Source organism: Pimephales promelas, chromosome 23, assembly GCF_988280905.1.
Source record: "Pimephales promelas chromosome 23, fPimPro1.hap1.1, whole genome shotgun sequence".
Taxonomy (NCBI): Eukaryota; Metazoa; Chordata; class Actinopteri; order Cypriniformes; family Leuciscidae; genus Pimephales; species Pimephales promelas.
In genome coordinates, this window is record NC_142791.1 from 7,713,575 (window position 1) to 7,731,385 (window position 17,811).

The window sequence follows — 17,811 nt, forward strand, 5'->3', positions numbered from 1 at the left end:
CATTAGAGTCTGTAAATGATCTTCTAATTGCATTGCAAGCAAGGCCACACCCTTCATGGGAAGTGCTTTAGCAGTACAAAAACATCTCTGTTAGCCACAAAGTCAGTGCTGTCTTCTACACACACTGTAGCAACACCACCACATGGAAATGGAGTCTGAAGTGGAGCGAGGTGCCCAGAGCAAGCAGAATCTAATCAGTAAGAAGATCTCTATATTTTTTTCTGTCCTTGAACTGTAACATGCAACATGCTGAGAATAATACAGTAATATAGTAACCATCCTAAATTATACTACTACAGTATGGTTTACGGTTGACTGAGTTTGTGTTCCTTAACTATCATCTGTTAGGCTTATATAATTTGCATTAATATTTGATTTGCAAAGTGGTCAATTTGCTACACCGGTTCACTATATTGTTCCTGCATGAGGGAAGAGAAAGAAATATACAATACGTAGTAAGTACTGTTGTACTTAGTTTTAGTATTCCTAGTCAGATGTTTATATATAATTAACAGACAAGAAAGGTTAACTAAGCTTGAAGTCAATGGTATTACACGCAAAATAGTGTGTCACAATATAGGGAAGCTAACAAAATGGTTTAAAAAACAGCAAATGACTGTCAGCTATACGGCTACTTAACAAAAACCATAAAAAATAAAGTAAAATTTAAATAAATTGTGAAAACGTTTACAGAAAAAACACTGCTATTTAAAATATTACAATCTTCTATTTTATAATATTACAATCAAACACTGTAAAATAAATAAATAAATAAAAAAACATTGAAAAAACAGTCAACTGACTGTCAGCAATAGCTGCCATGCAGAAAACATAAAATGAATGTAAAATACTGATCTCAATCATGGTGGCATTCAATTTTTTTCTTAAAGTTTTTTGCACTTTTTTTAAATGAGCATATTTTACACAGTCATTTGACCCTGTAAGGCCCGGCTCAATCGATCCAATGGCAGCATTCGATGAGCAAGTAATTTGCTTAAACTATAGTGCAATGCCTGTGCAAAATCAGTTTTTGTGTGTTTTTAGTAATTTTTTGTTTGGTATGTTTGATTTGCTTAATAGCCTAGGCTACACATGATTCTTTTTGAAAAAAGTAGTGTAAAAATGTAATTATATATTTGTTACAGTCTTATACATTTATTACAATGTAATTATACATTTATTACAATGTAATTACTTTTTTACAGTGTTATACATTTTTTTTACAATGCAATTATACATTTCTATAAAATTAAATGATTCTCAATATAGGTGAAAAAGAGAAGGTGACAGTCAGAGAACCTTTCAGCACTTTGAAGTTTTTGAGTTGGCCCATTGTAATAAGAAATTATAGTGTTATACATTTATTAGAATGTAATTATAGATTTATTACAGTGTTATTATACATTTGTTACATTATTATTATTCAAGTTATTGTTTTGTTACATTATTCGTTTAGAAAAAGTAGCGATTCTTTTTGAAAAAAGTGTAAAAAAAATGTAATTAAACATTTGTTACAGTCTTATTTAACATTACAATGCAATTATACATTTATGTAAAACATACATTTCTGTAATATTAAGATTCTCAATATAGGTGAAAAAGAGAAGGTGGCAGATAGAGAACCTTTCAGCACTTTGAAGTTTTTGAGTTGGCCCATTATTCTGGTTTGAATAATTACATCAGATTGGAGAAAGTGTATTTGAGAGTGTATTATAGTTTCATGATGTCTTATTTTAAGTGAATAGATTGCTCTAAGCATTTCGACACAAAATAGTCCGACTCCTGACTGTAATCAGTACAGTGAGTCGTACCGTTAACATTACATGTGAAAAAGATAAGTCAAAATGTACACACTTATTTTTCTCTTAAATGAGTATGATAGACTGCAAATAAACCATGGCCTTAGTTTCAAATTGTGTGTGGAAAAATTAGTGTAGCCTTATCCATCACACTTACATATATGATAAGTAATGGGAGGGTTTGTGGGCCAATGTTCACCTACCCATAAAGGGCCACCAAGAATCGATTTATGATGATGAGGGTCTTCCTGGTGACACATTTATCTGAGCTAGTATACTGTTGATCCAGTGAGGGGCCGATATTGATTGTAATGGTGTAAAGTGCTTTATTAAGGGTAAAAGATAAGAAGTGGTTCACGGTTTGAGTGTCATGGATAGGATGCAAACAAAACCATCTAAATAAAATGCTCATTTTAAGTTTAGTAGTCAACTGCTACACTTTGGGTTTGACTTCTTATTTAACTTCATGTTAGTCATGTGCTGTTTGTGATAATGTTTTCTGTTGTTGCAGGTGAAAATAATGGGGGTTTGGGTTGCTGTGGGTGGATCCTTGTGATTATCTCAGCGTTTTTCAGCATCTTAATATTTCCAATCAGCGTTTTCATAAGCATTAAGGTACGAACCACAATAGAAAACCGATAATCTTGAAAGTGTTTATTACTAGGCTCTCTGAAAGCAGTTTTGTTTATTGACAACGCATTCTCACCCCAAGGCGTCACCTTTGACCATGCTTCAATATTTGACGTTTTAGGCGCCCTTTAGCGTCACTTAGATGACGCGATCCTACGGCGTCATCTAACTGACGCTAAAGGAAAGCGTCTGTTAGAGGACGTGGTTAGGTTTAGGTGTGGGGTGGGGGTAGGGTACACGCGATCCTAGGGCGTCATCTTACTGACGCTAAAGGGCGCCTAAAGCGTCAGATATTGAAGCATGTCCAAATGCTTCCCAGTTAAGTGACGCCTTGGGGGTGAGAATGGGCTGTTATTGAGGTTCAATGTTTAGTGTCACTGTGATTGACACTTGATTCTCGGCTGGTTTTGTACTGGTTTCGTGACTCTTGTATTATACAGCTTCTTTTTTCATCTCAAATAATAAAAGTAATGTATTAAATAAATGTTAACAATTCAAAATTCCAACTCATATCGGTATTTCACTTATTTATACTTTAATTTTAATTAAAATCGTTGATATAAAATAAGATACTAAACACTAAACACTTTCCCGATCTATAAGTAACAAGTCTTGCATTTGAACAGGAAGCAGATGTTGTTCAGATGTTTTATAACCCATTTTATGTGTTTCGTTTTATAGATTGTGAAAGAGTATGAGCGTGCTGTCATATTTAGACTGGGGCGAATAACAGATCGAAAAGCCAAAGGACCAGGTAAACAAGAACGTTAAGTATCTTCTTTAGAACTTAGTAAGAAACTTTCCGTCCCTCGGCTAAACAAATGCTGGAGTATTGCATGCATACTTATATGTTCCTGTTTCAGTTTACACCAGCTGAGGACTTTTACAGAACTTGTTCTTAAAACAACTCAAAACTCATGTTTAGGACAAATAATGAATCAATGTGTACAACACAGATCATATAACAAATATAATTAAAAACTGTCACTTGTGTCTAGGAATCTTCTTCATTATCCCCTGCACGGACTCTTTTGTCAAAGTGGATCTCAGAACCATCTCGTTTGACATCCCTCCCCAAGAGGTCAAGTAAAAATAGATGTATATTAGATATAGATATATTACGCAATAAACGGGAAGTTAATATTGAGTAGCCTTACTTACATTTAACAAACTAAATTGCCTATTAATATGTCTGATTTAGCTCCACCAACAAAAATAGTTCCAATCGAAGTAAAAGTGGACATACAGTAACTGCTTTCGTTCCTTAACGAATCAGTGTTTCGAATGAATTCTTTCCGTGAATGATTCAATGACTCACTCATAAGGAAAGCCACATGTTACATCCTCGAATGAAACTGTTTTTGAGTGCAAAGTTTAAGGCTGAATTAGGAATATTAGCGTCATTTTTTACTATTGGGCCATAAAATATGGGAAAAATAGTAATAGCAGTATGCAATTTTTAATTCAGCCTAAGTGAATCACTGACTCACTAATGAAGATGTCCCTTGTTTTATTCCTAAATGAATCAGTGTTTTTGAACAATAGTTTGAAAGACTACATGACTACAACGTTTAATACAAAATGTAGCCTACATTTATCAGTTTAAGACTCACACTTAGTACTAACTTAAGCATTTACCCTACCAAGTTTCCATATTTTCATTTTTGTTTGCATTTAGATATTGACCAAAGACTCAGTGACAATTTCTGTGGATGGTGTTGTGTACTTCCGTGTAAGTGACCCTGTTGCCTCAGTGGCAAACGTGTCCAATGCGGATTACTCCACCCGCCTACTGGCCCAGACCACCTTGAGGAACGTCCTGGGGACCAAGAACCTGGCTGAGGTTCTTTCTGACCGAGAAAGCATCTCCCACAGTATGCAGGTGTGCTTTAGAACAAGAGACAAAAGTGCCCCCAATTATAAGTGCTGTTTGTCCAACAATACTTCTCCCTGCTACAGGTGACTCTAGATGAGGCCACAGATTCGTGGGGAATCAAGGTGGAGCGGGTGGAGATTAAAGATGTTAAACTACCACAGCAGCTGCAGAGAGCTATGGCGGCCGAGGCCGAAGCAACCCGTGAGGCTAGAGCAAAAGTGAGCGTTACAGCCAAACCTACCTCAAGCAACGTTTGGTTTCTGTGTGGGATGCCATACCTTAATACTGTTTTGTGATAATGCAGGTCATTTCAGCAGAGGGAGAGATGAATGCATCCAGGGCTCTGAAGGAGGCGTCTCTGGTGATCTCAGAGTCTCCATCCGGACTTCAGCTCAGATATCTCCAAACTCTCAGCACCATCGCAGCTGAGAAGAACTCCACCATCATCTTCCCTCTGCCCATGGACATTATCAGTCACTTCATGAAGAAATGATCGCTGAATATTCACAAAGTCTGCAGATGTTTGCTAGTCATTTATTAATAAGTATTACATTATTTTCTTATGTGCCATGTTTTACACACATTTCAGTTTATTGCATGTTGTAGGAATGATGTTTTATATATATATATATATATATAAGCATAAAATTGTGATGCAAATCAAGGTTTACAAATGACTTTATTTAAAAAAAATAAGTGTCATATTTCAGAAAGTATATCAGTGTAATGCAACTTTCAAATGCTAATTTTACAAGTATGCATGAAATTAGTTAAAATCTAAAGTAAAAACAGAATTGCTTTTGTAATTTTTTTCCAAATGGAGGTCTTCAAGCTGTTCTTAATCATAAAGAGTCATTCATTTAGGAGAAGAAGAAATCAATATTTCGGATGTTCAGATCAGAGTTCTTAGTCCCAGAGTTGTAACCTCTCCATTCATATAATTATATCCTACCGTTCCACTAGAGGACACCATTGTCGTGTCAAAGACTTCCCGGTGTTCATGTCATGGTGGAATCTCAAAGATTTCTGTGTGGTCTTCCATGCTCTCCTGTGTCAGTATCATAGATTCTTCATACACATCCAGACGGAGACAAAGAATAACACTAAAGGGTAGATTTACAGTACAAGTTACATTTCAAAATTTAATCTGTGACAATTTTAAATAGAAATAAACTAGGGTGACTAACAGTCCTGTCTTCCCAGGACATGTCCTGTTTTCACATCCTGTCCTGGCCATCCTGGCTGTTTTTTATAAAGTGATAAAAATGTCCTGGCTTTCAAAAAACTGCTGGGAAAGATCAGCTCTACAGCAAAATATAGATGGGCAAACAAGGAGAATGAGGAAGAAAAACAGGATAAAGAGGAAGAAAACTATATATATATATATATATATATATATATATATATTAGGTCTGTCAAACGATTAATTGCATCCAAAATAAAAGTTTGTGTTTACATAATATATGTGGGTGCACTGTGTATACTTATTTTATTTTGTATATATATAAATATATATATTTAATATATATATATATATATTTAATATAAATTATATATAAATCTACATACAGTACATACAGGTACATGAAAATATTTCTTAAATATATACAAGCATGTGTGTGTATATATATATATATATATATATATACACACAGTGCACCCACATATACTATGTAAACACAAACTTTTATTTGGTTTGACAGCCCTAATATATTTTGTTAGTTTGTTTTTGCAAGTTTGTGAGAGCTATTTTTGTTTCATTTGGAGGTATTTCTTTTAATTATTTATTATTTATATATGTATTTTTCTAATACAAGAGACATTATTTCATTAATTATTTTTGAAACGTGTCATAATAAGCCAATCTGAATTTGTGTCTTGTAATATAACAATTTTCTATCCACACAGAGGAGGCATATTGAAATTAATAAGGAATCTTTGAGTAATCTTTGAGTATCATTTGAGCATCTGTTTGCCGGGCCGAGTGTCCTGGTTTTTGATAATCAAAATATGGTCAACTTAATTAAATATAATATCATCATTGGAAATTATTTGCTATGCACTTAAAAATGAAGGCCTTGCATTGGGTTTTGTTACACTATGACCATAAATAACAGAGTTTATATTTTTGGCTGAACTATTTCTTGAATAAAAACATGTTTTCACAAGGATAATTGAGGATATAGCGGTGGGACACTCACCAGATCAGGGTGGCTGGTATGACAGTGAGGCCTGCAGCCAGCAGGAAACTAAACCCGGAAAACCAGGACAGTGTAGATGCGTAGATGCTGCTGAACATTGTAAATGAAATGCCAACACTCAACATCTCCACAAAGGCTACACAAGCAAACATGGCACCTGTACACAAACACACAGGCACAAGAAACAGTGAATTGGGAATGTCCTACTTTTTTTGTGCAACTCCTGGATTTAATGTGGGAATGATAAAAAATATTTTGAAAAGGTATTCTATTATGTTCTAAACTATTAAGTTTCTTACCTTGCTCAGATCCAGACACTATTTTGGACATCATGGATCGTAGGACAGGAGTCGGCATGATGGACAGCAGCAAAGGCAGCCGCACTGCAATGAATAAAACATACACCATTGTTTCACCTGAAAATAGTCCATCCATCCACCCATTAGAAACTCCATCAATGTCCAAACTCAGTCTTACCCAGGAACATGAGCAAGGTAGACTTCGCAAACGCTGCCATTATGAGGCCGGCTGCCACAGACATCAACCCCAGAAGGATGATGTAGGCGTCAGGCACACAGCGGGACAGCAGTGCCACTCCGGCAAAACTCACCAGATAGATAGCAGTGGAGAGAGCTGAACCATAACCCACTAACACCTCACTCCAGCACAGAGGAGTGTTCAGCTCATACAAGATGAAGATGGACATGCCACCCTGCAGAGCTATCTGTGAGGGACACACACAAAAAGTACATTTCTTTTATTTTTGCATATACACTACCGTTCAAAAGTTTGCGATAGGTTGGAATGTTTCTTATAGAAGTGACCAAGAGATTTGATCAAAAATATAGAAAAACAGTAATATTATGAAATATTATTACAGTTTAAAATAACTATTTTCTGCTTTAACATATTGAACAATTATTCCAGTGAAGGCAAAACAGGAAACTGCTCAGGAAACATTTCTTATTATAAATGCTGACAATGATAAAATAGTTAAAAAACAGCATTTATTTGAAAATGGAAATTGTTTGTAAGATCATAAATGTCTTTTCCATTTAATGTAATGCATTTTTGCAGAAAAGTATATATTTCTCTTTGAAAAAAATTAAAAAATGTGTAATTTCATTTAATTAAAATTTTTACTCTGAAGCTGAAATGGGTCAATTGTACAGTATCGTATGACTTCAGCATGTAGATTGTTATTTTTGCAATTCTGTTTTTTCCCCACAAGAGGGACAAAGTGTACCCACTTCACCCTTACTTATGCACTGTAAAAAAAAATATTGTTGGTTTAACTTAAAAAATGAAGTAACCTGGTTGCCTTAAAATTTGAAGTTCATTGAAATGGAAAAATTGAGTTAATACAATGAAGGAGATTGATTTAATCATCATAAACTCAAAATATTATGTTATCTGAACCACACAAATTATTTAAGTTGATTTAACAAAAGAAAAAATGTTGTGATAACAAATCATGAGAATATTTTTTTTACAGTGGCAGCTCTTCACAACTTTACCTCCACGTCCTTCACATTTGTACAGTGTTACACAAACATACATGAAATTCATGACTGTATCAAATTAACTTTTAATATTTATTCCAACAGAAATTGTGGAAATTGTTATATATTAATAAAAAAAAACAATTCAAAACATGGACATAATGAAATTCATTAGGCATTAAATAGAGAAACATGATGATTTTTCTTTTTTTTGTTTTATCTCTTGTCAAATCAACTTAATTAATTAATGTGGTTAAGATAACACAATTTTGAGTTCCTATTAATTAAACCAATCTCCTTTGTTGTTTTAACTCAAATTTAAGGCAAGCAGGTCACTTACTCTTTTAAGTTGAACCAACAACAATTATTTACAGTGTGATGTTCCTCCAACTAATGGAGCTTGTGAATAAGATCAGAATTATCATAATCACCCTAAAAAAGGCAAACGCAGCAAGCATGAGCAACAGCACTACGCTCCTTCTCCGTTTGGAGGCCGCAAAGAGCAGGTAGACGCCCTGCAGACGGCCGGTAAGAGCCTGTGACTGCCGCAGCCGAGGGGCTTCTGAATCTGAGAAGTTGGACGTAGACAGAATGGGATTCGGAAGAACCAGGGACTCCTTCAAGAACACCAGCACATAGAGGAGGTTTACCAGATGCACAAACGCAGCGGTGAGGAAGGGCCAAGTGAAGCCAGCAGCTTCAATGTAGAATCCAGTACACAGAGAAGCTAAGCCAGACAAAACCCCTAAAATCATGTCCAGTCGAGCCATTCGGACAGTCCTCTGTCCTTCTGGATCTTCTCCGCAGAGATCGGCCACATAGGCGAAACATCCGCCGATCAGAGTGGTGGGTCCGCCCATCAGGCCTGTTAGGAAGGAGGCAGCTAGCAGGTAATTGAGGCTGAAGGAGAATCTACTGACCAGGACGTAGCTCAGGGAATACAGAGCGTCTCCCACCAGTGGAGGAACGATGGCAACTTTACGCCCGCAGTAGTCGCTGTACGAGACCAGGAGCAGCGCGGATATGAGACTGGGAATGAGGAAGCACAGTTCGCTCTTGAGGAGGAAAAGAGACGTCTCCTTCTGCACTGCCTGAGAGAGGAGAGAAGAACTGGAGGTTCACACCCACAAATTCTGCTAGTTATGCCTGTAAAGCTTCGTTGATTGACTAATTAGTTAGAAAGAAGAGTAGATAGTGAAAGTGAACTAGAAATAGGATAATGGTATTTTGAATGTATCAAATGACAAGCAAACAATAAAGGCTTGTGAATTGTAAAGCAATTTTCTTTCACACACAACTTGAGCTCAACTTTCCCTAATATAACCGGTTCTCTAGAACTCTTTTATTGAGATAAGAATATTAATGTAAACTTTACAGTGGCGCAGCAAACAGTTTAATATCTGAATGCACTGAATAAATACAATTAATGTCAAACCTGATTCTGTATCAAAGGTTTTCATCTCTGAATTTAAATACATATTAAATTATAGCTTCAAGTGATTTTTTATGATTTAATTTTTTTTTTTTATATTGAAGGTTGCAATTTTGGGCTTGGACCAGAATTTTTTTTAAGCATTGTTTATGTACTATTAAAGTTTTCATTTTATATAAAGTGTTGGTGATTTTACTATGCGTTTTGTCGTTTTATTTTTTTATTTTATTTTTAATAAAAATATTTAGGATTTATTTCATATTAGTGCTTCTCTATACTTAAGATTATTTCAGTTAGTCAACATTTCTCATTTTCATTTCAAGCTTTTCACCTAATTTGTATCCTTTATTTTATTCTAGCTTCATTATACCCAGACATTTAATTTTCCCTAGATAATCAATTTATGCATTTTGAAACATAAACAATAATATCCATAATTTCAATTAAACTGATATTAAATCAAAATGCAAGTAAATAAAAAATAAATAATTGCCATCCTTAATGCAGCAGTCATTGCCATTAGCATTTAGATCATTTTCCCAACAACTTTCCATAAGCTTGACACAGAAACAATCCATTCTCATACATTAACAAGTTATAGATTAGTTGACTGGTAGCTAACCTGTGTTGCCATCCACTAAAAAAATATCATTACCAGACTCATATCTTCACTAAACATGTGATAAATGCCTTAACACATACACAAGGTTAAAGAAGAGATTAAAAGATTAAAAGAGAATCCAGAAGTGGCCATGACTGAATCATGAAAAAAATCATGTCTCTTTGACGGCTGTGACCGCTCACCTGGTGAATGGTGACATAGCTGTGGTTGTTTGAGCAGTGAGACAGACTCTCTGCAGGGTAGATTGTTCCACTCAGCTCAAACCACAGCCTACGGTACACATACTGCTGGAGCAGAGGGTAGATCATGAACATGGCAAACGCATACATGCCAATGGCCGGCTCGATTAGGGACACACGACCCATCATGCTTCCTGCTCTATATCAGGCAAAAGGAACAGAAGAGATGTTTGTGAAGACATAAAACAGTGACTAAACTATATTGACAAAAAATTAGTTCAATTATCTATTGTGAATATTAAGTCTCTTGGTTAGTTAAAGTGATAGACAGACAGACAGCCTGCTTTGTTATTGACATCAAAGGAGAAGAACCTTTAATATCTATAGAAAACTAAATAGTTCAAAACTTCATAATGGCATCAAAAACATCCTTTAGGAACCTTTATTTTTAATAGAGCTGGTGATTCTTACCTGTAAATTACAATGGGAGAAATCTTTCCATATTTAAAGCATGTTTGGCTTTGCCTTCAAATCCACTTGAAAAGTCGCAGGGCACTGAGAACAGAAAGATCCCATCTTTTCACATTATGCACTGATCTTATTATTCGTTTGGGAAACCTGTAAGACAAACACTTCCACTCGTTACGTCTGTTTGTCAAGACTACAAATCCTCAAAGGAACACACCCTCAGAACACCGTCAGTGTTTGTGTAGCAGAAAGAGGAGTGGAAACCAATAGAGAGATGGTATGGCCTAAGTTCAAGATGCATTTTGCCATTTCAGTAGCCTACCGTTTATAAATGTTAAATGTCTTTGTAAAAAAAAAAAAAAAAAAAAAAAAAAAAAGAAAGTGCCGAGAAATGGCACTAACAAGTAGCCTACGGTTTTTAGCAAGCTAAAACATTAGAAAAATAAAGTTTGTTTGCAGTTTCAGAGTTAAAGACATTTACACAGATGTTTTAAGGCTTTTAAGACTTTGCTTAACCTCGGGTTATCGTCGTTCTAAACACACATTTATTCATTTCATAAGTCAGGGAAGTTTTGGGGGGAAATGTCAAAAGGAGACAGAAAACGCCACAAATGAAATGAAGAGACCGCAATTCTTACCTTTTATAATCCAAAAAGGCCATTCTGGATAAAATTGATAGTTTAGTTGCCAATATGTAATGTGAGGTCGCAGTGCTAGAACCTGCTTTAGTTATAAACATGCGAGCGGAATTCATCCGATATCCTAACGACGTTGCCAAACAAGAACACTTGCACCGCAAATATGAATATATTGCAATGCAATATTTGCGTATGGCAGCATCGTAACACTCAGCTAAAGGATTATTAGGAACACCTGTTCAATTTATTATTAATACAACTATAAATCAACCAATCACATGGCAGTTGCTTCAGTGCAGGGGTGTGGTCCTGGTCGAGACAATCTCCTGAACTCCAAACTGAATGTCAGAATGGGAAAGAATGGTGATTTAAACGGTTAGTTCAGCCAGAAATGAAAATTCTGTCAGTATTTACTCACCCTCATGTTGTTCCAAACCTCTATGTGTTTATTTGTTCTGCTGAACACTACCAGTCAATGGGGAATGAGATCTGTTTGATTAAAACATTCTTCCAAAGTGTTCTTCCTTTGTGTTCAGCAGAACAAATAAACACATAGAGGTTTGGAACAACATGAGGGTGAGTAAATACTGACAGAATTTTCATTTTTGGGTGAACTAACCCTTTAAGCAATTTTGAGCATGGCATTGTTGCAAGATGGGCCGGTCTGAGTATTTCACAATCTGCTCAGTTACTGGGATTTCACGCACAACCAATTCTAAGGTTTAAAAAAAAAAAAAATGGTGTGCAAAGGATTAAGGATTCAGTTTTGCCACAGTTTACAATGACCCAGTTAACTATTTCAAGTGTGAACACTGCATGGTGTCTTCATCGTTTAAATAGTTTTTTTTTGTGGCCATTGTATAGCAACATCCACAAATAAACCAAAGCACATGAGCACTGTCTTTTGAAACATTTTAATATTCATCCCCTCCCCCCATAGTGAATACAAATGAGTTATATATAAATTCTTTCCATTCCTTATTATATGTTCTATGCTACAGTTACAGAGTGAACCATCACAAGTTGAAAACGTACATGGGGAAGGAATGATCCGCCAAGACAAACATGCATTAATTACTGTGCACTACAACACAATTAATAGTAGCTTACAAGCGACTGAAAGTTCAGTAAAAAAAAGACATGAGAAGTCAAATGTTAGTAAATAGACAGATGGACAAATTTCATTCAGTACAATAAGTGACTCCACCACTCTCCAGTGCACATTGACTGTCAGTATTTTCAGGGCTAAGTTAACATTCAGTAGTTTAGATGTCCACAGGACAAAGAGTCAGTGTGTCTCAGAACCTGATTCTGTTGTTTTATATCATTTTTCACCATCTATGGACTAATGCCACAGTGAAGTCTGTCTTGAGGGCAGAAAGGAAAGAAACCATTTACATGTAAGTAAATACATGGTTATTATAATAAACGTGGATTAGTGACAATTTTCCACTTGGTTATAAACAATAGCAGGTGCCGTATGATTGATAAACTGTGGTTGCTGAGGTTTGTTGTTGAGACATAAATTTAGAACATAAATATGCAAAGAATCAAATTAATTACAAGGGAAACCACTTAATAGTTTTAGAAATATTTAAAAAATAAGCAAAAAAGATGCATTTATTTTCCTGCATTAATCCAGATATTAGAAGCATATTAACTGGCTGCTGTAATGTGAAAACCCTTTTCATTTTTGCTACTTTAGACATAAAGGACTAATCTAATCTGTTGCTGTTTTACATTTTAATTAAATGTTTATTTATTTTTATTTTTTTATAAATAAAGTGGTAGTACAAAGCAAAAAGGCAGTAACTACGCAGAGTGCAGAGCTGAGAAAAATGACTTTTGCTAGGGCTTTTTGCAGTTACTGTACAAACGACTACAATTTTTCACTAAAACGACATGCATTTAAGATAAGATGTTTTGTCATATAACAACGGTTGGCTTGAATGTCATGAAAATTGTAATAATTAATGCTTTACCAAAACTGCAGTTACTGCCTTTTTGCTTTGTAGGGCAGAATAATGTTATTGTGCTTGACCGGAAACATCCAGAAAACTCATTAGCATCTGTGCCAGAGTAGCAAAAATGGAAAGTCAACAACAACATGTTATTATCACAGTGACAGAAGCAAATTAAACTAATTCATAATGCAAAGCTACATATTTTGAAAATGCATTAGAATTCAAATAAAATAAATTTCACAGTAATTAAAAAAAACACATTATAAACAGTAAACAATAGTCTCAAATGAAGAAAAAACATCTGCAAACACATATTTGCTGTGTTTGTGGATTTTTGTAGATTGCTGGTCTTGAATATCAGATTATTGTACTTCTGTGTACGATACCCTGTACAAGCACCATCTGATAATACTATAGAAAAAATATTATCAGTCAAGAGTTTACAAAAATTCTCCTTTGTATCAAAAGTGTAGAAGGTTGATCATTGAAAGATGTATCAATTGTAAAAACAAAGCAAATCCAATTTTTTAACCCCCCCCCCCCCCCTCCCGAAAAAATTTTTCTTTGAAATATCAAAACCCTTCTTTGCATGAGGAATGGCGTATTTTTTATATAAAAAAAAAAAAAATCAGAAAACTGCCTTTTCAGAGACAGAGCAAAATAATTTCCCTGAACTTTATCATACAACATTTAAAGACGCAGTTACATTCTTTTCTAGTTCACTCGTACAGAGAAAACTCTCTCTAGGTTATGCTACACTCTACAGAGGTAATACAAGAGTTAACCAGCATTACAATAAAGATAGCTTAAATCCAAATACGCGTATAACCACCATATTGTACCTCCGTGAACCTTTGCACACCTATACACACTCTGACAGGTGTGACATTCGGTTTAATATATTCCTGTCCTATTACTATGGGTAAAATATTGTCCTCAAACATTACAGAAAAAATCTGAGGTGGAAGCTATCATCCCCAGGAGTCCATGTGTCTACCCTAACATGACAACTATCCTAGGATTCACATTAAAGGGTTAGTTCACTCAAAAATGAAAATTACCCCATTAATCTCCCTCAAGTCTTTCTATATGACTTTTTTTCTTTCAAGCAAATACAATTGGACTTATATTAAAAAATGCCCTGGCTCTTCCAAGCTTCATAATGGCCCAAAAAAAGTGCATCCATCCATGATAAAAGTGCTCCACACAGCTCTGGGGGCTTAATAAAATCCTTCTGAAGTGATGTGTTTATGTAAAAATGAACGTTTGTATAATAATAAAAAAAAAAAACTTTATAAAGTAAAATAACTAGCTTCCGATATACGGTGAAAGAGTAACACTTGACCTGACGCATGACGTATTGCAGAAACACTGAAGCGCAGAGCAAAACAAAACTTTAAAGGAGTAGTTCACTTTAAAAAAAACTTTTGCTGATAATTTACTCACCCCCATGTCATCCAAGATGTTCACGTCTTTCTTTCTTCAGTTGAAAAGAAATTAACGTTTTTGATGAAAACATTCCAGGATTTTCTCCATATAATGGACTTCATTGGGAATCAAATGGTTCAAGGTCCAAATGAGAGTTTCAGTGCAGCTTCAAAGGGTTTGAAACGACACCAGACGATGAATAAGGGTCTTGACCTGACGCATTGCTTCACTTCAGAAGGCCTTTAACATCATGGAGCAGTGTAGATTTATTTTTATCATGGATGGATGCACTTTTTTCTGGCTTCAAAACATCATCCTCCATTCACTGCCATTTTAAAATCATATACACCTACTGAAAGATGGAGTAAATTATGGGGTAATTTTCATTTTTGGGTGAACTATCCCTTTAAGAATGGAAGACTTACATCACATGCACATCAAGTAGCAAAATGCCCATTAAAATACAAATTACTAATAAAAATGACTACTACAATTTACAACATTTCATGTAGTCGGTACCTTTACATTTGCTTGATCTTCCTGTTTATAGTCATGCATGAAGTGAGAGCTCTTGTTTAGTCAGATACAGTATGAAGAACAGACTTGATGCTGAAGAGTTTTTTGCCTAGTAAACCGAGCTGGCGCAATGAATCTGTGCCACGGAAGGTCTCAAAATCATGTCAGCAGGCGAACTGAACTGTGTATGAAGAAAAGCTGGTTAGCTGGATTAGTCTTTTGGTGGGTCCAGGAAATCATCTACCCATGCACCAGTGGGAGGCGTCGCAGCTTAAGACAAAGTGAAGAGGCCTTTACACTGCAAAAAATAATTTTCTTGTTTTTCATTACAAACATCAAAACATTTAAGCTTTATTTATTATTATTATACACTACTGTTATTTTTTTAATAGATTTTTGTTTTTAAATAAAAATGTATTCGGCAAGGATGTATTAAATTGATCAAAATCACAGTAAACATTTCTAATGTTACAAATTTCATATATATGCTGGTATTCAAACTTTGTTATTCATCAAAGAATCCCGAGTTTCACTGTGTTTTATGGTTCTGATCCTGTTTGTCTGTGTGTCCTGTCTTTTCACCCAGTTCCTTCATGTGTTTAATTAATGATTCTGTTCACCTGTCGTTCATTCATTACCTTGTTTAGGTTGTGTAAAGTGGATGTTACCATAGATATCCACAGTAAAGGCTAGATATCTCATCCGCGCTGCTGGTCAATGGTGGTCGACGTCTGCACCAAGCGGCCATCTTGTCACAGGCAGCTCGCTCACTCGTAACATTGTGTTTTAATGGTGCATGTACTTTTTAAATAACCACGTTATATAGCCACGTTAATAATGTTTGTAAGAAACCAAACCGTTAGTAAATCCGTCAAGATTTCAACGAGATAAGAGTATTTGTGTTCGTGCTGATCACTCATCTCACTTCAGCTTGCCTGTGACAAGATGGCCACCGGTGATGATGATAGAAACTCCGCCGTAAGATCTCTAGTCTTTATTGTGGATATCTATGGTTGTTACCCCATGTTTCTGCCCTGTTTATTATTGAACTAAAAGACTATTTCCTTGCATTCTTCATCTTCATGCACTTTATATACAGTCACCCATAACATTACAATAATAAGAAATGTGTCTTGAGCAGCAAATCAGCATATTAGTATGATTTCTGAAGGATCATGTGACTGTGAAGACTGGATTGATGCCTGCTGAAAATTCAGCTTTGCCATCAAAGGAATACACTACATTTTAAAAGATATTATAATAGAACAGTTATTTTATTTTACAATACTTTACAGTATTACTATTATACTGTATTTTTAGATCAAATAAATACAGCCTTGGTGAGCACGAGACTTCCTAAAACATTAAAAAAAATCTTACCGAACCCAAACTTTTGAACAGTAGTGTATGAATAATAAATATTTAGGTTATGCTTTTAAAAAAGCAAACTGGGATACATAAATAATTAAATAAAATTGCCTCAACACAAGTCATATCCTGTGTAATTTAGATAGTTTCAATGTAAGAAAAAAAAATATTAAGAAAATGAAATTTTGCAGTGTATATGTCTTGACAAATTTGAAACATTCTGGATCGAAACTCAAACACTGGGAGATTTGAAAAATTAGAAGACATATCCTATAAAAAAATAAACCAGACCGCAAAAATGCTGGTGCATTTATCTGTAGGAAGAAGGTAGGGCAGAAACCTAAAGTGCTTTTTGTTGTATAAAGTTCTTGTATGTCATTCAGGAGAACCTACAGACATTTGTGTTGGAGTCCAAAAGCATGTTTTAGATTCATATCTAAAGCCGAGCTACTTCTGTACTTCTGTACACAAAAATCATTCTGCTTCTGTGCAGGCCAAGCATTGTCGGCAGCACGTCATTAGCATTAGCATCAGTAGCTATTTCATTCTGATGCTACGAGTTCAATCCTCCGGTTAAAAATTCTTTGAGCTTACTTGAGTTCAAAATTCAAAGAATGGAAGTAACAGAGGCTGTTAGATCTCTGTCTGGCAGTTGGGGTTGTTAGGGTCCTATTAAAATTTGCCACATTTTTTAAAGGAAGTCATGGCCCGCAAATAAAAACAAAGCACTGTCGTCCACGACGGACAGTAACAGAATATGGCGAGGCAGCTGAGATTCAGTAAGACATCTCATCTGGGTAAAGTGTTGGCGTTCGGGATCCGTGCGGGGGACGAGCGCGCTGTTGGTGAGCCTCTCAGAGTGGGCGTCCCAGGTCCCGGAGAAGCCACCTTGTGAGTGGGCGTACAGTGGCCAGGAGAATAGGAGTGTGTCGGGGTACCAGGGCCAGGAGAGTAAGGGTAAGAGGGAATATCAGGGCCAGGGAAGAAGGCTCTGTGGATGGGAGAAGAGGAAGGCGACAGGTGGGGACTCGTCTGGAGGAGCCAGAGCAGCTCTTCGTTGTTGCGGCTCAGGCGTTTCTTCTCGCTGGTCTCCTTCTCCACATTCTCCTGAAGGTTTGCGTTCTCCTCAGACAGTTGTCTAAATATCCAGGATGAAACGGTCAGGATTAGTCAAAGCCAGATTGGCTA

At 35.7% G+C, this 17,811-nt stretch overlaps 3 protein-coding genes across 4 annotated transcripts in view; 1 reads left to right on the forward strand and 2 right to left on the reverse strand.

The window, feature by feature from the left end:
* Window positions 1-41: 41 nt before the first annotated feature.
* stoml3b (stomatin (EPB72)-like 3b) lies at window positions 42-5,574 on the forward strand. Its single transcript, XM_039678210.2, has 7 exons — window positions 42-197; window positions 2,311-2,414; window positions 3,111-3,183; window positions 3,428-3,510; window positions 4,108-4,311; window positions 4,389-4,523; window positions 4,610-5,574. Exons 1-7 carry the CDS (start codon window positions 143-145, stop codon window positions 4,796-4,798), a joined length of 843 nt encoding a protein of 280 aa, XP_039534144.1. The 5' UTR covers window positions 42-142; the 3' UTR covers window positions 4,799-5,574.
* On the reverse strand, window positions 5,129-11,545 carry slc46a3 (solute carrier family 46 member 3). Its single transcript, XM_089126505.1, has 8 exons — window positions 11,348-11,545; window positions 10,713-10,796; window positions 10,245-10,440; window positions 8,440-9,099; window positions 6,984-7,230; window positions 6,806-6,889; window positions 6,507-6,663; window positions 5,129-5,408 (listed from the first exon to the last, which is right to left on the reverse strand). The coding sequence occupies exons 3-8, from the start codon at window positions 10,428-10,430 to the stop codon at window positions 5,309-5,311; spliced, it is 1,434 nt and encodes a 477-aa protein (XP_088982631.1). The 5' UTR covers window positions 10,431-10,440; window positions 10,713-10,796; window positions 11,348-11,545; the 3' UTR covers window positions 5,129-5,308.
* A 2,384-nt stretch (window positions 11,546-13,929) lies between these two features.
* mtus2a (microtubule associated tumor suppressor candidate 2a) overlaps window positions 13,930-17,811 on the reverse strand; it is a 71,422-nt gene continuing 67,540 nt past the window's right edge. For both annotated transcript variants that reach the window (XM_039675391.2, XM_039675390.2), the window contains exon 15: window positions 13,930-17,761. In XM_039675391.2, the coding sequence (XP_039531325.2) occupies window positions 17,413-17,761 (349 nt within the window). In that variant the 3' untranslated portion in view covers window positions 13,930-17,412. The remainder of the gene's footprint in view (window positions 17,762-17,811) is intronic.